Below are 20371 nucleotides of genomic sequence, written 5' to 3'. Positions count from 1 at the left end.
AAGCCCTGCCTGTGCCACGGCTACTGGGGCTGTGCTGCCAGGTGAGGCACTGGGACTGCAGAGAATGCTCCATGGACACAGACCTCACAGGCACCCAACAAACCTGGCAGTGAGCAGGATCAGCTATGGGGGCCCAGCATGCCTGGCAGCTCTGGCCAGGGCTGCTTGGGGAGCATGGCAGGGAGACTCTGTCTTGGTGGCCACTCTGTTCACTTGCAGGTCCAACAAATATTGCTGCCTCTCCAGCAACTGGCTGGTGGGAAGGGCCAGTCCAGCTACACGGTGTCAAGAGGTTCCTCCCAGTACAGCTTCCTTCAGTTTCACACTAATTGTAAATAAAATAGCAAAGGGCACCAGATAGATCTCACAACTGATTTGATTGGTGACTAAGCAAGCGTGTCCTCTGCCCTGCTCACAGGGACTGCCGGGCTAGGGAGCCCTTCATGTGCTCCCAGTTGTTGTACAGGGCGTAGAGGCCAGTCAGCGTCAGGCCTGCGATCCCGCCTCGTGCTATCCCGCGCACTCCACCTGCAAAAAACAGAACACATCGCAGCTCGTTAGTGCTACTGTCAGGAAATGGTCAGTGAACAGCAGCCTCCAAGTAGCTGTTTAAATCCAGAGGCATCTCAATGAACAGTCCTTTCTTGAGTAACTCTCCAGTAAGAGTCCCTGTGCTTTTTCTACCTTCCTCTCAAGCCTGTTGCCAGGCTCATGGTCACTCATTCCTGATCCTGACACTAATTCTGCTGGAATGACTTCCTCTCAAACTGTGTTAGCACTACGGCTTTGGGGAACCACTACGGAGCACTGGAAGCCAAGATGGCTTTTCCCAAGTCCTACTTAATCTATTCTGTCCTTATTACATTTGTTTTTACAGATAGACATGCTCTCTTCCCGTTACAAAATCTCCTCCAGATTTTCAATTATGATAATTACCTCTGGGCAGAAGGAGAAAGGGCAGGAAGGAAATAAGTAAACAGAACAGCAGCTGATATGGATGTGACACTGGGCTCCAGAGATTCATTAGGGCCATCATGCAAAACCTATCACTGCTTCTGTGTCTTTGGAATTTTAAAATATTTCGATTAAAAAACAGGAAGTACATGAAAGGGATTAATTGGCAGGTATTTACTATGGTGAACATTGAACAGCTTTCTTTATTCTTTTATTAATAATCAGAATTATCACCTTGCAATGGTAAAAACTGAGTCACACAGGTGATTAAAGTCTTAAGGTGCTGGCAATCAAATTAGTGTAAGGCAGAAATATAGGGCAAGTTTGGCCACTGCCTGCAGGTAGTGCACCTGGCTGGAGCTGGGAGTCAGGTGGCATCCTATGTCCACTCCATCCATGTGAAGACTGGGGTATACAGGGGTACAAGCAGAGACTTCTGTTGCTTTTACTAAACACCAGAACACTTCTGTGCCTCAGCAGAGCTCCCAGAAAGCACTATAAATGCACAGAACACCTGGGAGTATGACCCTTAGTGCTAGGAAAACTTCAGTGAGTTTGATTCTGCAATGTTTATCACTGCAGTGGAACCAAGCTAGATAATGTGTACAGTGTATAGAACAAGGCCGATTTTGCTGACAGTGCGATAAAAAACCCTGCCTGCTTTACTGGAGAAACTGGCACAGCAGTTCAGGTTCCTCAAACCTGAAAACATATGTACCTCAGTAATCAGAGAGATTATATTTGGGTTTTTTTTCTTTCCATTATGGGTCATAAAGCTGTCTCACAGAATTGCCCTTAGGCTTTTAGTGAGGCAACAAGCTGTCAGCGTCAGCCAGACTGTGTTACCTGTGCTGCAAGGTTAAATGGGTTTCACTGGAGTTGTTAAACCTCCCTGTACTGCCCAGGCATGCAATGAAATCAAGAAGCTGCAGAACTGGGACTTGGTACTAGAAGCCATGTCTACCCATAGTTTCTAGAAACTTCCTTGCCAGACCAGCTGTGACAATTTGAGAGGTTTTTTAGGGTATAAGGCTGAGTTCACTGCTGTAACTGTTGAGAATTCAACAGCTCTAAGAAAAGCCCTACTGAATATGACCTATGTGCCTAAATCAGCATTTAGGAAAGCAAATGTAAATGTTCCTGTTTGCTAATTGATCCTGAATTTATTGCACAAAAAGCTTTTCATATGAAGGACTTGCAGCTGGGTACACAAAACTAACCATGTGCAAGCAGTGTCTGGCAAAAAGCCACAGGTGAAATTTAAAGGACACTTTGTACAAAACAAGTATTTGAGATAATCTGTAAAAATACCGACTCCTCATTCCCGCTGGGGTAAATGAATACAACATTAGAGCCCAATTTTCTGCTGTTCATATCAGGATTCAAGAGATGACAGCAGGAACTCCCAAAGGGGGCTCATGACCATCAGGTGTACAAGGAAATGTGGAACATCCCCACAGAGTGTGATGCACTACAGAACTATGACTATCCCTACAGGCTCTTTCCTTACCCCCAGGTTAAATTCTTCTCCTTTCCCCTTAAAATCCTATTCTTCCTATGCAAGAACAGGTAGTTGAAGGATGACCAAGCCTGGCTCCAGATTCTGTGAAGTGAGGGCTGTACAAGAAAGGTGTCATCTTAAATTTGGGTTGCTGTGCTGCTTTCTAGCATCCATGTATGAGGACTTTAGATGTGCTGCTCCTACCACAGCAAATATTGGTGTTGTCATGTGCTGAGCCAGCCAGGTAAGGATGGCCCACTGGCAAAAGTCAACCACAGGGCCTAAAGCCATCTGTAGGCCTGCAGACAACTTAGGGACATTGCTGGAGATGTTTCATGAACAGGGTACTAAACTTGTGCAGTTGGTATAGGTGCATCACTGAGTGTTCCTTTACCACTGTTTCTATACTATGCTTCTGCTACAAAATGTTGGGGGGGGGGGTTAGGTTTTTTTTTTTGTAGCAGTTGCTCCTGATTTCTGAACTGCCCATAGTAATTACAAAAAGAAAAAAAAAACCAAAAACTTTCCTTTCCCTAACTGGTCAGATTTGTGTTTGAGTAAATATGTCCAGGTCTGTGGCAGACTTCAAACAGTAATGCACTTTAGAATGCAGCCCCATTGCTGGGCAGAAAATCTTAGGGCCTCTGAGAAAATTAACTTGCTAACAAAAATAAACTCTCCACTCCCATCCCAGCTGTGTTTGCATGATAGAACATGTTCCCACCCCTCCTCTGCAATCACTCTGTGCAAGCCTTTGATACCAAGTCTGCCCTGACAAGCCCTGCTGAAACGTGGCCATGAGCCCCTAATCTTGCATGTCCCAGGAAGATAAAGGTTCCAGCTGACAGACACTTCTGGGAGCAGGTATTTTGAGATCAGGCACCTTGCACAAGAGTTGAGCACTGCTGTGGGTTTCCAAAGATACATCTGACACTCTTTAAATGGGAAATTAGTTCTCTGGCTTCTGTTGCACCCTTTCACCAACAAGTATTGTCCCTCCTCTATGGATTTCAATAGGTTCCAGCTTACACTGTGCCATGGCACAGCTCAACATTCCAGTGCACTGTGCCATGGCACACAGCATTCCAACAGCACAGCTCTCCATTTCAGCACAGCAGGAGCCACTCCTAACACTGAGCTGCTCCTGTCCAGTAGGTAAAACCATGAGGGCAGAATCTTCCATTTAGAACCTTACTGTCTCTATTTTCAGAATTTTACTCCAACATCCTGGGATAGTTCCTGGAATGTTTAAAGCAAGAACCATCCAATAGCAAGCATTACAAATACCTTCACCAAAACCTCAGACCCACTTATGCCAAACAAAAGAATAATAATCTTTAAATTGTGATTAGTTTTCTGTCTTTCAATCTCTCTTGGATACTCTGAATGAAAACAGCTTATCTTCCTGCTGGGCCTTCAGAAACAGAAATACTTTTAAATGGTCTAAAGGGCTCAACTCAAGTGTACAAGGCAATCTCAGTTTTGCTCCAAATTCAAGCTCAGTGACCACACCACCTGAACCATCAAGCAGTCATTTGTTTGAACATCTGTGGGTGGCCTGATGTCATTAGAAAGTATCAAGAGTTCCCTCCTGCTGCTCCATGGGGTTCATTTCATGTAAGCAGTAGGGAAAGTCTGTGGATGCAGAAATTACTGAGGAAACTGATAAACTTCTGTTTGGAAGCAAGATATATTCCAGAAAAGCATCTTCCATTTTCATTTTGCTGCAGCTAAGGCAGTATTGTGCTTAGAATACAGAAACAACAAAGCTTAAAAGAGGGAACATTTCCTGTAGGAAGGCGAAATTAGAAGACTAACAGTAGGAATCTATAATTTAATTTACTGGTTTGGAAGTACTAGAGCTGTTGAAGTTAACAAAGTTGCAAACCCTGCAAATCCCTGCAGCTCTGAGTCCACTGCTCCTGACTAGCAGAGCTGGGCAGCATTGCTCTCAGTGGCCACACATACTCTTAGACATCAGTCCTCAATAACTAAGAAAGTCTCAACAAGTTGTAACTTGTAGTGCTGCTTGTACATTGTCCTAATATCTTCCTTATTTCAGATTAACAAAAAAAAAAAAAAAAATCCTTTCTCCAAACATCATTTGATTGAGAATCCTATACAATTGTTATGTTAAAGGGGGTTCTTAAATTTCCAAAATGCCTCACAGTCCTTAATTTAAGTGATGACAAGCAAATTCTCCATTTTTTTCCAAATACTGCAGGAAAGTAAGATATCCCAGGCCTGTACCTAGAGCAGTCCCCAAAAAGCTCTTCTTTCCCCCTCTCCAGCCCAGAGAAATGACAAAACAGCCCTGTCTGGCCCAAAGAAAAACATGGGTTGGGCTCAGACAACACGCTTTTTATAGCTGAAGAAGCTGTCAGCTAAAACAACTGCCCTTAACTACCCACAGGATGTCACAAAACTGATCTTTAGCTCCCGCCAGATTTTACTGCTGGCAATAAAACATTCAGCCCTTCCTAATTCATAATGTATTGACTTTTCAGGGTTATGTTCTGAGGTCTTAAAATGACAACTACTACCTTCAGCTACTGCTAGCATGCAATTCCTGTCTTTTCAGACACACCATTTTCTCTACCAAATTATGTAACACCTATGTTCCAAGGGCCTGAGATGCTGTACCTAGGATCAGGTTCTTACTGCATAAAAGTAGACAAAGGAATTTAGTTTGTCCAAAGAATTAGTTTACTTTCGTTGCTGTTACTCCTAACCTCCAAAGAGGAAAAAAATTATCCAAGAAAAAGAACATCTACAACCTGTGTAACCCTCAGATAAGAGGCAAAGGTTGGTTAACTTTTTTGCTTACTGAAGTCCGTCAGGAATTCCAGTGCGAAATTAATTGCTGTCACACTGGGTCAGGCCAAAGTCCCACCTAGTTCATCTTTTCCTGAGTGATCAATCCTGCATGCTTGAGGAGGAGTGTAGGAGCCTCAGCTGTACCTTTGTGACAACTGGAACCAAGCATTTTCATGGTGGGAGGGTATAACAGTGACATAGTGCACAGTGACAATCATTTTTGTTTGGTGGTTTGTTACTTTCATGACTAATACAATGATAAGAAAGCCAAATAAAGATGGTCAATTTAGAAAAGAAGTTGAAAGCACATGCAAGGAGGCTAAACATTTGTTTTAAGATATGTTTGTCCTTTGTAACATTTATCAGAAAAAAACATAGCATAACAGATACTAATTTCTGCCTTTGCCTAAAATTGAAGAATAAAGAATAGTATCTTATTAAATGGAAAAGCCATCCTTGTGGACTTAGGATATCAGACCCCCTTTTAGCAAAACTGTAATTGACTGAATTGTTGTAACATTTCTATTGTATATGCCACTGGCAGAGGAACCCAAAGGGGTTTTCTTCTAACTGTTACCCAAACTCAGTGTTCTGGGTAGAAGTTTAGTAGTGAGCTCAAAAAATTGCTCCCATGAAGTTGTAAGACTGGTGTAACAAATCAATATTTACTCTTATTGCTGCATTTGGGCTAAAACCTAGTCAGTAATTGTGGCATTAAACTTAAACAAATGTGAAAGCTGGAGATCACTTTGGTCAGATGAATCAAGCAGAAGTTGTTTACTCCTCACATCAGTTTTCCATTCCACTCAATAGGTGTCTTTTGACCTAAGTCATGCAGTACTGCTGAGATGGAGCCCAGCTGTCACCTGCTTTTAATGGGGATTGAACTGCTTCAGGCACTTCAGTGGGAGTTTCAATGAGTGATGGCACTGCCAGTGAATGCAGGGAAGGGGCTGAATTGCCACTGTCCTCACTTGCAGAGCTTTCCATCCTCTCTTATCTTCTCCCACACAAGCTGTGTCAAGTAGCTTTACACAAAACTGCTCACAATCAATGGCTTTAGAACGTGCAGGTTCTATTTGACTGCTGCCATTTTGGTAATGATTAACACTTCTACAAGGACAAATTGTGAAAACTGGGACCAATTTGGGGCAACTAATCTCAGCCTTCACAAAGTCTTCCCAACTGGCTTTTTTTTCCCCTGTCCACTCATCAGAAGCTTAATCATTGGTTTCAGAAATTCAGTCTAGGTTTTGCAGTTACACAGAAGTGTTTTTCAGTGCAGAGGAGATTCTGATGTGATTCCTCCATCAGTGCTGTGGTTAAGCATGAAGTTATAATAAAAGACCTGCCACACATCATCCCATTTCTTCTTAAGTATGTTCCTAATCCCTTTGCAAAGCAGGAATGATGGAAGTGGGAAATCTTAATATTTGAATAGCACTGCCTGCAACTCTGTATCCACCCCTTGTGGACTACAGACCAGCCTTAATTTGCAACGGCATGTTTGTGTGAGCTTCCAGCTGACATTAAGATATGGAGATTTGTAAGTCAGTGTCCTTGACAGCTTTTACACTTTCCTTTTCTTAATGCCAATATGCCATGGTATTCCATGTAGCACAAGTAATAATTACAGTCTTGATGTGTCAGATGTGTGCTGATTTTGCATGGTTTAAATATTCCATGTTTTAAGGTAAATATATACACTGATGCAGTGCAAAGGCAGAACTTATAAGTTTTACCATACAGAATAAGAAAGGGTGCTCTGGCATAAGGTGACAGGAGAGGCAGCAGTTTGTCTGCACTATGGTTCATATGCACAACACACTTGAAATACAATATTGTATTGAACAGAGATTTACTGACTTCATTTGCCTTTATTAGGACTGCCATTAGCTCTGTAGATCTTGTGTTACAAAACAAATGTCCCACTGCGCTCTTAGTAGTGTCAGATGACTCTGCATGTGACTGGAGTAGTTATCCATGGTTGTACTGTGCCAAAAAAGTATTACACATAATGCCAGCTCTATATTTCTGGAAGGTAAGGGGGATGCTTCTGCTGAAGTATTAGATGACAATTCTCCTTACTAATAAACTCTTACAGAAAATATTAGGCTTCTATATTCTACCCTTTCCAGCTATTCTTTGTAATCTGTCATATCACTCATGAAATCCCAAGGAAGAAATGCATTACAAGAGAGCTATGTGCCCTCGCAAAGTTAAGAGTCTCATATTTATGAAGGCTGCTCCAGCCAATTATTTGCGGCTTTAGGTAGTCTAAGCCATCAGGAAAAGTTACTCAAACTGTTTTGCCTCCCAAAAAAGCAGGCCTTCAGGAACACTGTTAAAACACCGAGGCTCAGTTAGATATGCAAAAGTACATAGGTTAGTTCTTGCATTATCTCCTCCATAAAATGCAGGTGAGTCATGCAGCCAAACATTTACTAACTTAAAACATACAACTTTTTTCCATGTGTTAATGTCAATCTCTGGTACCCAGAAATCCTCTAAAAAAGATACTTCCAATTGTTAAGCTTGGAACATGTGTTGACAGCCATTTTGCTGATGAAGATCAGACCCTCTCTCCTGTAAACAATTCAGTTTGCATCAGCATTCTAACCTTAAATCCATGCTGTTTTCAAATAACCTTTTTTGTTGTTTTTATCACTATGTAAAGACTAGAATCCTACCCCAAGACAACAGTTTCATGAAAACCTAAGTAATAAATACATCAATTTCTCTGTGTGTAGGCTTATTGCAGCTCCAGGTACCACTATCATGTGAATTACTCTCACGTGGATCACTTGTATTAAGTTTCATCTTCATGCAATCAAGCTCTATGTTCTGTGTTTTCCTTCCTTGTCCCTATTCACTTTGGAAGGTAGTTCCCATTTGCCTGCATCCACTTATGAATTTGAGAAACAATTAGATTTATTCCTGCTATTGCTGAAAATATGACTAGGCGAGTATGTATTTTATACAACCTCACCATATATCTGAGGAAATAAATGACTGTTTCTTCAGTATATATGTACACCAGTCACAATTTGGCTCTCATGGTTCCTGTCAGTCCTGTGCAGTTGCAAAGAATCAAATTTAATTCAGCTGGATTTTTTTTTTTTGTAGTGCAAGTTTTCCTTAGGTAGCCTTAGTTGGGTGAAAAGCATTGTGGGTTAGGGGACATTGAGCTAATAGCCATTTTTACACTGTCAATTTTGAGAACAGGACAGTATTTAGTAAAAATAATGAGAATCTTAATAACTAGGATAAGCACATGAGAGGGAAAAGGAGAAATATTTTGCTACTCTACCAGTGCTTTTGTATAGCATTCCTGTCAAGGTTCCAGCAGCTATAGTGTTCAGGTCATCTTCTGCACCTCGTGTTTTTTCAATGATGACTCCAAATGCACTGTAAAGTAGAGCTGGGGGGGAAAAGAAAAGATTAAAAAAACCTTCCATGGTCTGAGGCCCAAAGCTTAGAGTCCAGGCTTGGTGTAGCTATTTAAGACTATCCTTCTGAAGAACAGATTTTCTGCTTTCCCTTTGAAGGGGATCCTCTGCAAAATCCCATCTTTGGTGTTTCTTTGCCAAATCTCTTCCTGTATAGCTATTTCTTCTTTCTCAAGCTATAGTTCGGTTATAAAAGAGCATTCTTCATGACAATGTGTTATAAAGCACTGACTGAAGTTTAAGCCTATTTTGCTACTTTGAATTTGTTTGAAAATTCAGTGTTTAAATTTGTACTGGCAGATTCATACAGTCCTCTGTGGGTTACATGAGACTAAACCCAGCACTTTCTAGTAGAAAAATTGCTGTCCATGTGTGACAGTGATGAAATGTGAGTTAAGTACAGCATTCAGATCAGGCTACCAAGAGCTAGAGTACAATGGGCTATGTTTCTTTTAAAAATTACTATTAGAATGCTGAGGATTTGACATTTACAGCTGTTTCACCTCTGCTTGTGCATGAAATCTTTATCCCCAGAGGGGCTTTTGCTTTGGGATAACTTTAGGGACTGTCCTGGAAAGGACTAGAAAGAGAAATGCATGGGCTTTTTAGCATGGATGCATTTATCATTTATACATTTTGATGAAAGGAAAAGCCCCCCTACCCTATCCTCACTCCTCATGATATCCTCATATTTCATGCTGGCAAAGAATAGTGGTATTTTGAAGTGATAAAGACAATGCCATTTAATTTGTTCCTTGCCCTCCAAGAAGTTGAAATCTTTCCTTCTGCTAAAAGGCAGTAAATCCTCCATTAGCAACCATAATAATGTCAATGAGTTAATAGCAGCATCACTCTCCATTCAGCACAGGCAAGGGTATTTCAGTTTATCTTAGCAGCAAGTAGATTAACAATAAGGAAAAGCTGAATTCAACATAGTTTTTTAAAACAGTTTGACACAGGTGTTGCCTCTGTTCAGGAACAGAATGACAAAAATTGCCAGTAGTGACAAAAAGAATCTCTGAGGTAAGGAAAGGCTGCACAGGTGAAGTAAGATGCAAAAAGAATTCAGCTCCTTGAAAGGAATTTCTCTGGTAGCTAGGACAAGACAGAGGTCTACCAGAATCCCAAATATAAAGTTCTGCTTAACTCTGGGATTTTGGAGGCCATATTTTGTAAGAAAAATAACAATTTGTTACTGGAATGCACAAACATTTTCTTGAGTAATCTTTCTTCAAACACAGCTGAAAAAACCTGTTAATGTGTCACTTAAACTGAAACCTTGAACTGCAGCGTGCCTGCATCTCAGTTCTCAGACATGTTTTTGTTAGACTTGGAATAAAAAAAAAAAAAACCCAAAAATGGCCCAATAAAATTCAGCAGGCAACATGCATTACTTATAGAAAAAGTGCCTTTCTTGCTGTAGCTCAGAATCCTCACTCTAACTATGCCCTCTATACTATGCCCCTCAAAAGCTAATGCCTAAATTAAATGGCAGCTAATCTGCTCTTCAGAAAGACTGAAATAAATGTCATACATGCAACTTAGCCTATACTTTGATGCATTTCTCAAAAGTCAAACAGATGTAGACTGGGTTATAACAAGATGTAGTCTCTGATTTAAATATTGCTAACTTCAACTTCGTAGGACAAGTTCTATCATTATTTTTCTTCAAAATAATTTAATCAATTTTGGATTTCTCCTTTTTAAGTTACTCCATCCGTTTTCATTTTTTAAGACTGGGGGAGGTAAAAAAATTTGCAATTTCTAGGACATTAGTTATTTCACTGACTTTTATGAAATAATCTCATTTTTCTCAAGCAACTGATATGATTTTATTTTACAGCCCCCTCCCACCCAAATCTCAGTTCATAGAAGTTTTTTTCTCATACATCAGACTATTGGTCATTTTCTTCTCTCTTTTTTCCTAACCCACGTTAGTTACAAACAACATTTAGGTTTAGAGTCAGTGGTACCACATGTGATTTTTCTTGCTAATGTACCATCATTTAAAGGATAAATCTTTGTACTGACTACCACATTTCTTCTTCACATAAACTTTTGTTGACTTTAACAGGAAACAAATATTAGACAGTTGATCACATGATGACAGTCTCTCAGTGTAGGTTATTAAAGTTATTTCAGAAATATTAAATTATATTTTTTGCCTTAAGTTTTAATTTAGTTGGAATTTATTAACAAGTAAGTATTATTTGTAATTTCTAGTTATTTCTGATATAGCTAGAGTTTGTTTATAACATAGTAAAAATTTTGGCTTTTACTTAAAGGCTTTTGGCTCCTTATGCTGCAAATCCTATTTTAGCCTTTAATTTCCATTTTCATGTCTACTGAAATACCCTCAGCATTCATGTCTACTGAAATACCCTCAGTATTTTTTCCTTTCCCAAAGGAAAAAAACCTTCTCTTTTCCCTGATGGATTTAGTAATGAAAATTTAGACAACACTCTCATTCAGATAATACACAAATGTACTTTCTTAACAATTACATCTTTAAGTTGCTTTCCCTGTGAAGGAATGACTTGACTTACCCAGTGATCCCAGAGTGTTTGCCCATAACGCTCCTTGCCGTGTCACCATATTTAGAATTCTGTAAAGGAGTTAAAGAGGTATGAAAACCTTTAGCACTCTGTGTTTACATCAAGGCAGTGTTTATGACAGTAGGGCTTGTGTGTTTACACTATATATGTGGTTAACAAAACTGCAATGATGAACTAAAAGCTTTTGAAAGCAAATATTCAGTCCTGTCAAGTCTTAATAAAATCTTTTACTCTTTTCAAGGCAAACTTGACCCTCCCCAAGATTCAAATCTCTTCCCTTCAAATGACTTTCTAACCCACGTTGTCCTTCCTTACGTGGTGACTACACACAGCTCCAGGAATAACTGACACACTTATGCAAACCTAGCTGGGTAAAAGGTCTCCAAGAAAGACTCAGTGCTCCTCTGCAAGGACCATGTGTCAGGGAGTGTGGAGATGCCTGAGCAAGTGGTGTGGGCAAAAAAGCAAGTCTGGGCTGCAGTAAGTCAGGAAGGGAAGAGACAGTCCCTTACAATCCCACCTGTCCACCCAGCAAAAGGCCAAGAGCTGTGTCTGTGTGTCTGGTCTGTGTGTAGGCTTCCAGACTAGCACCAAAGAGGAAAAGGGAACCTTTAGTGCGCTCTCAGGGAAGCACAATGCCACTTCTTGCTGGTACCAGCTGTCTCCACAACGGTGACAACAGCAGCCAGAAGAAATGACTGATCTTGATCTCCCAGCAGTGTAACACTATCACAGGCATAGTATTGCTCTGGACAGCTGACTACCACTGGAACTTAGTTCAGCATTTAATGTCTGACACTTTCAATGCTTTATGTTCCATCTGCTTTAATTTTCTAGTGTTTTTTCTTTTTTTATAATTTTCATTAGGACACAGGTCATTACTCAATATGGCTAGGCAATGAACTAAACAATAATTGAACATTTCATTTTGAAACAAGAGGAAAAAAAGAAGCTAGGGTATTGATAATCTCTCCTTAATTACAACCCCCACCTTTTAACTTTCTATTTATTCTGAATTGATAAGAGAATCAGTAATTCTAACAACCATGGCATACTGTGAGGTATTTGATGACAAGGGAATAACAGCAAAATTAAAATTCTTTAAGAAATAAATCTGTGTACATTAAGGATAAATTTGGATGAGATCTAGCTAAGCAAGTCTGTTTTCTGTAGCTGATGAGGGAAAACCAGAACTTAATGCACTGTTGAAAGGTGATGACCTTCAGCAGACCTTTGCCTTGCAGAGCCAGGATAAGAGCAGTGTGTGCACTGACTGCCACCTCCTGGGCTTGACCTGCCAAGGTTTGTGTTTAACATCACAGCTTTCTCCAACTCTGCTCATTCCAAACCCCAAAATACAATTCTGTTCATCTAGAGCATTATGAAAGACTCATAATTATAGTGGTGAATATTTTGATAAAGAAGGAGATGCATATAGAAACAATTTAAAAAGGAGCAGAGCCAATATAAACTGTACCAGGAAATATTAAATTACTCTTCTAAAATTCCCTTGTTCCAAAGTATTCTGGGAGTGGACATTTCCCATGCTTTCCCCCAGTTATTCTGCTCCTCTGGTTTCCAATGTCTCTTTCACTTAGGTTGTCCCATAGCTATGTCTAAGCTGCCATTATTTTAAGAAGAGGCATCCTGTTGAAACAAGCATTCCTGTCTTTGTTGTGTTCTTTCAAACAATTAGGTAAGGCAAAAACACAGCAATGTCATGGGTGCTCCTGGATGCCATAGCCCAGAACAGCTCCCCCCTGCAATGCCTGCTCAACAGCATGCACCAATGTCATCCCTACTGCAAATCCAGGCAGGCCCAGCTCTGCATTTGAATCTTTTCCTGCTTGTGAAAAGCTTGGGAAAGAAGGGAGACTTGTGCTCAGATAAATTACAGCAAAAGAAAGCTGAAAGTAAACACTACTGCTTCTGGGAATATTTCTACATATAAGAATTGCTTTGACTTTGAAGTAGATTTTTAGTAAACATCAAAGTAGTAATTATTTCTCAAATATTTAAGGTAAGTCACAGGACACACCAATTGTGACTAAATAAAAAGCAAAAAGGTTGAACTGAACATCATTGTAATTAATAACATGTAGTAACTTGATCAAGACAAATACTGACTCCCATTTGTCCCCATGAAAGAAAAAAAAAAACCCAAACCATTTATTTTTGCAGTATAGTCAGATCTAACCTTGTATAAAGTGGAAGAAACAACTCTGTCACTAAGAAGTAAATTTTTTTTAGATGGAACACTTACTGTACATTTCTAGGTTTTGACCATGCCATATTCTGTGTTTCCTTCAAGCCAAGTCTTAAACCATTCAGTGCACCAAATGCTGCCCCTAGTTGGAATAATATCAGTTATTACTTTTTAAGAAGAAAAAGAATAAACAATACTTGAAGCAAATACTGAGAAGAGAATTCAGTGTATAAACTAAAATCAAGTATCTCTTTACTTAAGATTAGAACAATGTCTTGCAGAACAAGACATTTACAATCTCATCCATCACTGTTGTGCATAGGTGTTACTGGACAGCTGGGAAAAGTGAAAATCACAACCACCTACCTGTCATACAACATCCTCCAATGGTAAAAAAGGCCAGCTCAAATCTGCCTCGAGTTTTGTTGGCTCCTGTGGGCAGGATAAACTCATCTGTATCCTGAAAACAAAAACAAATGCTTTTGTATTTTCCAAGTTTAGTTCAAAATGTAACTGATATTCATTTTTTTATTCATTTTTTTCTTTAATCCATGCAATAAACTAAAGATGGATATGTATTTCTGGAAAATTCTTGCCTACAGTAGCACAGAGATGGAATATACTATGTGTATTCTGTATTAAGCATGAAAAAGGACTGTAAAAAGTTCAATTTACTGAGTGCTTTTTTTTTACCCCTAGCTGTGCTAACTTTTTATAAATTACATCAGTCAGCCAAGGAACTCATACTGTGTGGGTTGTTGGTTGTTTTTGTTTTTAATGACTATTTGGTTAATTACTAATTACATCTTGCAGCAGGCAATACAAGCCTCCTAAAAACATTCCTGTTGTCTGATTACACAGCACTGTTTCCTCACTGAGCAACCCAGTCTGATACAATAATGCATTAATTTAGTTTCCCACTACTTTGATACTAAATAAAAACTGCCTTTTATGAAAAGAGGTATTTCCTTGCACTGAAATAAGTGACCTATTTTAAGCATGTGAAAAACACAAGGAATACACTCAAAACTAATGCTGATCAGGCATGAAATATGTGAGCCTGGTTAATTTTTCACTTGTCCATCTTTTTCCCACAGGGACAGGCTTGTAATCTTGCAAATCAGTGGTCTAAAAAGCTAGAGAAATGGTGTAGAGAAACTGGCATATGTGTAGAGATAAGGTGTACCAAGGCACTTGTTCAGTAGGAGACATTGAAGATGCCTGTTGTTGATAAGGTGCTACAGCAGCAGAGCTCTTTTAAGCTTCTGTGCTTTCCAGCCACAGTATTATCCACCCCTACTTAACTGATGCATGCAGCTGGAGGCTCAAAGAAATACATTCTAAGGGGTTTTACTGGCCCACACTTGACACTGAATGTGAATGGCAAGATAGAAAAAATAGCTCCTGAAATTGTGAATAGTGCTATCAATAAAATGAATCTACGGTATGGTTTCTATCTTCTGTGTAACTAGACAGTTGGAGAAATTCAGTGTTCACACAAGTTAGCAGTTTCTAACAGTTTTCACTACTGTTCCCAAAGTCACAATGAAGCAATCCTTGTCTATGTAACATCTACGTTTCTAGAGGTACCCTCAAAAGCCCATCCTCTAGGCTTCTGCCAAAGGCTGACACACAAATTTATAACACCTGTTACCTGCTGCAGGCAACACAGCATTGCAGAAAACAGCTTGTTCCATGCCTGTATTCACACACTAAACAAAAATGGGGGGCTTAGAGTAACAAGTATGAGTATGCTATTTGTTATTATGGGAAGACCTCTTATATTCTGAAATATTAGCTGTGTCTTTTTCCTTCCTATTTGGAGTCCTAGGAACCTGTGGAGACTGTTTAATGCAACCCTCACTGTTAAAAGAAGGGTGAGTCAGTGCTGGGCACTCAGAGCCATTCCCATGTCTTGTGATTCTCTAAGGAAGGAGACCTCACAGCTTGTATGGGCAACTTGATCAGGTTATAAAATGGAAATCCCTCTTATTTCAATGCACTTTGCTATTACTTCAACACACTAGTGCTAAACATGAAGGGCAGTGAAGTGTTACACACAGACTGCAGCCTCTAGTGTTACATCAATAGGTATTTTTAGAACTGCTTCATGACACTAATGCCAACACCTTTGCATTTAAAGCAAACTTCCCTTTTGTTTCTGAAAGTCTCAGTACACACACTTTGTTCCAAAATCCCTGCTATACCATTTTAGCACCAACACAAAGTACTAACTAAACAAAACCACTTTAGAGGGTGTTTTTGGAGAAAGTCTAAATAATCTCAGCTTCTTTCTGACCACTCAACAGCAGCCACAGTACTGAATCCACTTCCACCAGAGACACAGCCCTGGTGTTCTATCCTTCTGGGAATGCTACATTGTAATCCAGACTACAACAGCTTCTAGGCCCCAGAACGGCATGCACAGCTTCCACTTACAAAACAAACAGCGACCCAGGGGACCAAGAAATGAGGCACAGAGCCTAGGAGACACTATGCAACTGTTGTCCTTTAAGTGCTAGTTCTAGAAAACTGCATGTTCTCAGGTAATATAAGCCATATATGTAGAAAAATATTAAATAAAGTAATTGACATGCATCATAATGGGATTAACTTTAACATTTTCAGCTACAGTTAATATTTATGAAAATGAAAAACATTACTTAAAATATTTTTTTTCCTTATGATGGCCTTATTTTATATTAACTGATGTTAAGATGTGCAAGTGTGACAGCTACATTATTCTACAGAATGGGAAGTTTTACTTCATGATGGTCTCCCTTCAGCTGGGTAATGACATAAGGACAGTGATGTGAAATGTGCAGCTGCTGTGATGGCAAAACCTGTTATCAGGTCTGGAGCTTGGCTGAACACCCCAGTAAACTGATCAAACTCATCACAGTTCAGAAAACTCACCCATGAAAAGAGGGGAGAGGTTCTGGCTGCTCTTACTGACTGAAGGGGTTCAGTGGAGGTGTGAGCAGTGCCAGAACTTGTGTGAGGTGGTGTTGGGCTGTCTGCCTCAAGGCAGGGAGGGAGATCTCTTTCCAACAGCCCTACCTATCCTCTGCATCACCAGCGCTCATTTTCTTCTAGATATCACAGCACTTCAAGATTTATTAGGGACAATACTGAAAAAAATGGTTGCTTTCCACTGTTCTTCAGTTCAAGACTTCAGTGCACAGCGCCCAGCACTGCAGGAGGTTTGAGGTGCTCACGTAATCATGCAAACACTGAAATCGAGTTCAACACAATAAACACACGCCACCTTCTCACCTGTACTAGGTACTTGGGGTCCAAGTTTAAATACGGTGACAAAGGGCTCATCCCAGTTACTAAAAGGAAAAAATACACAACACTTTAGCACCAACAATTCACATCCTGAAAGGCAAAAAGGGGCAGATCTCGTGCGTGGCAGATTCTGCCGTGAAGTTGCCCGACTCCTCAAAAGGCGGCAGCGGCCGGCCGGTGCCCCTTTCCGGGAAGCGGAACGGGACGAGGCGAACACGATGTCCCTGCGACCAGCGCCCGCCGCGACACGCGGCCCCGCCGAGGCCCGGCACCTCCGCGCCCAGCCCCGGGAGGGGCCGGCGGTCGGGATCGGCTTCGGAGCCCCTGGGGGCCGCGAGATCCCCGACATCGGCACCGCCACCGCGCTCGGGCCCGGCCGCCCGGCCCTGCAGCGGCCGGTGCGCGGACACTGCCCCCCTGCGCCGGCCCCGCCGGCTGCCCCAGTACTCACGCGGCACCCCGGCCAGGTCGGCGTGCGAGTACCCGAGCCCGCCGGCGCCGAAGAGGCCGCCGAGCCCGGTGCCCTTGGAGTTCCCGCCGCCCTCCATGGCGGCCCCGCGCCCGCCGCCCTCGCCACCGCAAAGCGCCGCCGTAAAGCGCCGCCAAGCGCCGCCCGGCCCCGCTGCTTTGCGGGTCGCCATGGCGACGGGGTGAGGCGCGCCGGGCGCCATCTTGCTGCGAGCGCCGGGCCGCGCTCGCCGGACGCCGCTGGTTCCCGGCCCCGCCGCGCCCCCCGCGCCTTGGGAAGAGCCCGGCGTGCGGGACGGAGGATGCGGACGGGCGGAGCCGCTGCCGCAGCGTTGCGCCGTCCCCGGGGGGCGGGTGCTGGCCGGCCCCGGAGGGCAGGGCGGCCCCGCCGAGGATGAGCGCGGGCTGCGGGCGGGAACCCCCGCGGAAGAAAGCCCGGCCCGGCCCCGGCAGCCCCGACGGCGGCTCCCAGGGAGAGCGGCAGGAAGGGCCCGGGGGCTGCAGCTCCGCCACCGCCGTGGGGAATAAAGGTTTGTACCGGCCCCGGGGCGGCGGGAGCGGCCGGGCGCGGAGCGGGGCTCGCTGGCGTCCGTGCAGCCCCCGCCTCCTTTGCCGCCTGCTCGCCGTCGGGGTGAGGGGACGGGCCGGCGGTGCCGGCGGTGCCTGCGGAGCGCTGAACCGGCCCGAGCTGGGAGCGCTGCTCGGCGCCCCCCGCCAGCCCGACCCGCCCGCGGTCGCTCCTGGGGCTGGGCGGGAGGAGGAGGAGGCGACCGGGCCGGAGGTTCCGAGTCTCCGTGTCTCTCTCTGCCGCTCAGGGCATCGCTGCCGTGCTGCTGCCGGCCTGGGCAGCCTTGAACGGCGGGGGCCGCATGTGCCTGTGCACGGAGCCTCCCCGGAGCTGCCCTTCCTCCTCGGGCTGGAATTGTCTCTAACTTCGCTTCCCGGTGCCAGCGTGTCCCCTGTGTCCCAGCCCCGTGGTGTGATCGGTGCGCGCTGCTTTCCCTTGGAGACGGCTTTGCGTGCAGGATCTTTGCACCGGTTTTGTGCCTGATTCTTTGCAATTTTCCACTCGTAATGCAAACCATCCAGGAGAGGTGTGAGCCGCTAAAGGTAGCGTGTTCCACAAGAGAGGGGACAAATATTTACTGCGGGGAAAAAGGCTTTCAGCGGGGGTTGTGCCAGGCTGTCACACAGGGAGAGCCAAGAGTAATGACAGGAGCTCACATAAGCACGTGGCTGCCACCTTGGAGCGCTGCTGGCCCCGTGGGTGGGGTTGCTGCTCCTCCTGCCGCCTAACAAAGCTGTGTGGACAAAGTTCCCACGTGGCTTTCTTAGTTTTGTTTTCTATTTGGAGCTAACGCTGTCAAAATAAAATTTTAATGCACCTCTTTCAGGAACAGAAAGGAATGCATGGAAAGGGAAAAAGGCCCCAGACAGATTTGCTGTCATCTGCAGCTCATGAATTAAACCTCACTAAGCCCTAACTAGGAGACAGCTTTGAGTAGATGATAGTTTGGAGTTAGAGGTGTACACTCCTACAGAGTAAATGAGAATCTTCTGAAAATTAGGGTGTTTTCCTCAAAGGTAGATTGTAGGGGATGATTTGTTTTATGGGAACGGTTTGGGGAATCTCGAGTAGAAATAAAGATGCCATTAAAAAAAAAAAAAAAAGACAGCAAAGTCTGGTTCTGTTGTTTATGCTGAGAATAAGCATGGCTTGTCTTTTTGTTGCCTCTTGTTTTCACCACCTTGTCTGTAGCAAAAAGCCATGCTGGAAGTATGAAAGTGATGTGTGTTATGTTGGTTGGAGGGCTTAAGTGGCTGCTCAGATGTTGAAGTTCAACCTAAAGTCATTTTGTTCTGTTCTGGTGCTGCTGCCATCATTTCTAGTTATTGTGCTAATGAATAATACTCAGCACAAGTTTACACCTCAAGAGGTAGTCAGCTGCCTTTGAATAGGTTTATTTGTCCCATGTTTTAACATGTCTCTTCAGGTTTTTGTGGTTTTTTTTTTTTTTTTTTTTTTTTTTTTTTTTTTTTTCTGGCTGCTTACCTGTAGGCAATTTGGATTAACACTTCAAATGTTAGGAGAAGGTGAAATTTGCTAATCAGAATGACTGCTAGTTTAAGTTTAGTGAATCTTTGGAAATAAAAATATTTGCACTGTTTGTGCCATTACAGAATAACTAAAAATGATTCTAGTATTTTCTGGAGTTTACTTCTCATTCTAAAAATTGTGGTATCCTCTGATGAGGGTATTTGATAAGCAGCTGTATAAAAGCCTTCCAGGCTCTGAATGTTAGGGAAAGTGTTTATGAAACAATGTCTCTTCTGTAACCTATGGCCACAGGCATCTTTGTTACAAGTTATACAACCTCCATTTGCTGAATGCTGCTGAGACTTCCCATACTCAGAATCAGAAGAGCCAGACATGATTTACTGGTTTTGAAGTTCTGCAAAGCTGTTGTTACAGTAAGGGCACTCCAGCTGCTCCTTACCCAGCTGAAAGCAGTGAGCAAACACCTTGCACAGTCAGCAGTGGCTGGGAGATGCTTTCTCTTGGCAAATGGAAAGAAAGGGAATTGAAGCTAGTTGCCAAAATTGCAGAATATCTTTAAATAACAACAACAAAACTAAATATACCTTATACTAATAAAGACTGTTTTCCAGTTTTGAAAGAATTGCTTTGAATTTTTTCTCCCCATTCCCCCCCCCAAGTCTCTGCATAATTAATGCACGTGTTGCTGTTGTACTGAAATCTTGTGTGAGCTGCAGCAACACACAGATAAGACTGGAACTGTTGTTGGTAGTAAATCTGAAGAAATTGTGTCCTTCATTTTGTTGCTGTTAAGGAAAGTAAGTCTTGAAAAGCTTTTCAAACTGTTTATGGATGGAGGAGAAAGGAAAAAGTCCTTTTCTGAGTCACTTATAGGGTGTGCTATGCTTTTATTGAACCTTATGTTTCACAGTATGTTACGTACAAATAAAGTTCTTGGATGGGTCCTGAAAGATGCCTTGTTGTTTGTTCTTTTTTGATTTTAAGTTATGTCATGTTGCCTCTTCATTCCAAAATTCAGCAGAAGTTTTTGGTGCTCACTGTGGTGGTGACTAAAGGTAATGATGAGAGCTA

General features: G+C 42.5%; 2 protein-coding genes and 1 non-coding gene across 5 annotated transcripts in view; 1 reads left to right on the top strand and 2 right to left on the bottom strand.

Moving 5' to 3' along the window:
* Positions 1 to 358: 358 nt before the first annotated feature.
* LOC128791547 (mitochondrial import inner membrane translocase subunit Tim23) lies at positions 359 to 17369 on the bottom strand. Its single transcript, XM_053949283.1, has 7 exons — positions 17225 to 17369; positions 16759 to 16817; positions 13849 to 13942; positions 13540 to 13624; positions 11268 to 11326; positions 8583 to 8693; positions 359 to 528 (listed from the first exon to the last, which is right to left on the bottom strand). The coding sequence occupies exons 1-7, from the start codon at positions 17319 to 17321 to the stop codon at positions 413 to 415; spliced, it is 621 nt and encodes a 206-aa protein (XP_053805258.1). The 5' UTR covers positions 17322 to 17369; the 3' UTR covers positions 359 to 412.
* Positions 11845 to 12047, bottom strand: LOC128791899 (small nucleolar RNA SNORA74). The gene has a single exon (XR_008432219.1). It is a non-coding gene; the product is annotated as a small nucleolar RNA SNORA74 (small nucleolar RNA).
* A 129-nt stretch (positions 17370 to 17498) lies between the features above and the next one.
* Positions 17499 to 20371, top strand: part of PARG (poly(ADP-ribose) glycohydrolase) — a 59581-nt gene continuing 56708 nt past the window's right edge. The window contains exon 1 of one of the 3 annotated variants that reach the window (XM_053949273.1): positions 17499 to 17771. In XM_053949273.1, the coding sequence (XP_053805248.1) occupies positions 17636 to 17771 (136 nt within the window). In that variant the 5' untranslated portion in view covers positions 17499 to 17635. Of the gene's footprint in view, positions 17772 to 17978; positions 18352 to 20337; positions 20356 to 20371 lie in introns of those variants that run through there. The other 2 variants (XM_053949272.1, XM_053949274.1) reach the window with 2 other exon arrangements.

This window comes from Vidua chalybeata, chromosome 8 (genome assembly GCF_026979565.1).
Source record: "Vidua chalybeata isolate OUT-0048 chromosome 8, bVidCha1 merged haplotype, whole genome shotgun sequence".
In the NCBI taxonomy this organism is placed as follows: domain Eukaryota; kingdom Metazoa; phylum Chordata; class Aves; order Passeriformes; family Viduidae; genus Vidua; species Vidua chalybeata.
The sequence above is the reverse complement of the archived record's forward strand: the minus strand, read 5'-3'. Positions and strand labels throughout refer to the sequence as shown.

Bases quoted from the DNA above. Each gene is read 5' to 3' on its own strand.
- LOC128791547 (XM_053949283.1), bottom strand. From the start codon at position 17,321: ATGGAGGGCGGCGGGAACTCCAAGGGCACCGGGCTCGGCGGCCTCTTC. The intron at 13,943-16,758 runs GTGAGAAGGTGG...TTTTGTTTTCAG, and splicing joins ACCCCAAGTACCTAGTACAG to GATACAGATGAGTTTATCCT. The intron at 8,694-11,267 runs GTAAGTCAAGTC...TTTCCCCCCCAG, and splicing joins AAACACTCTGGGATCACTGG to CTCTACTTTACAGTGCATTT.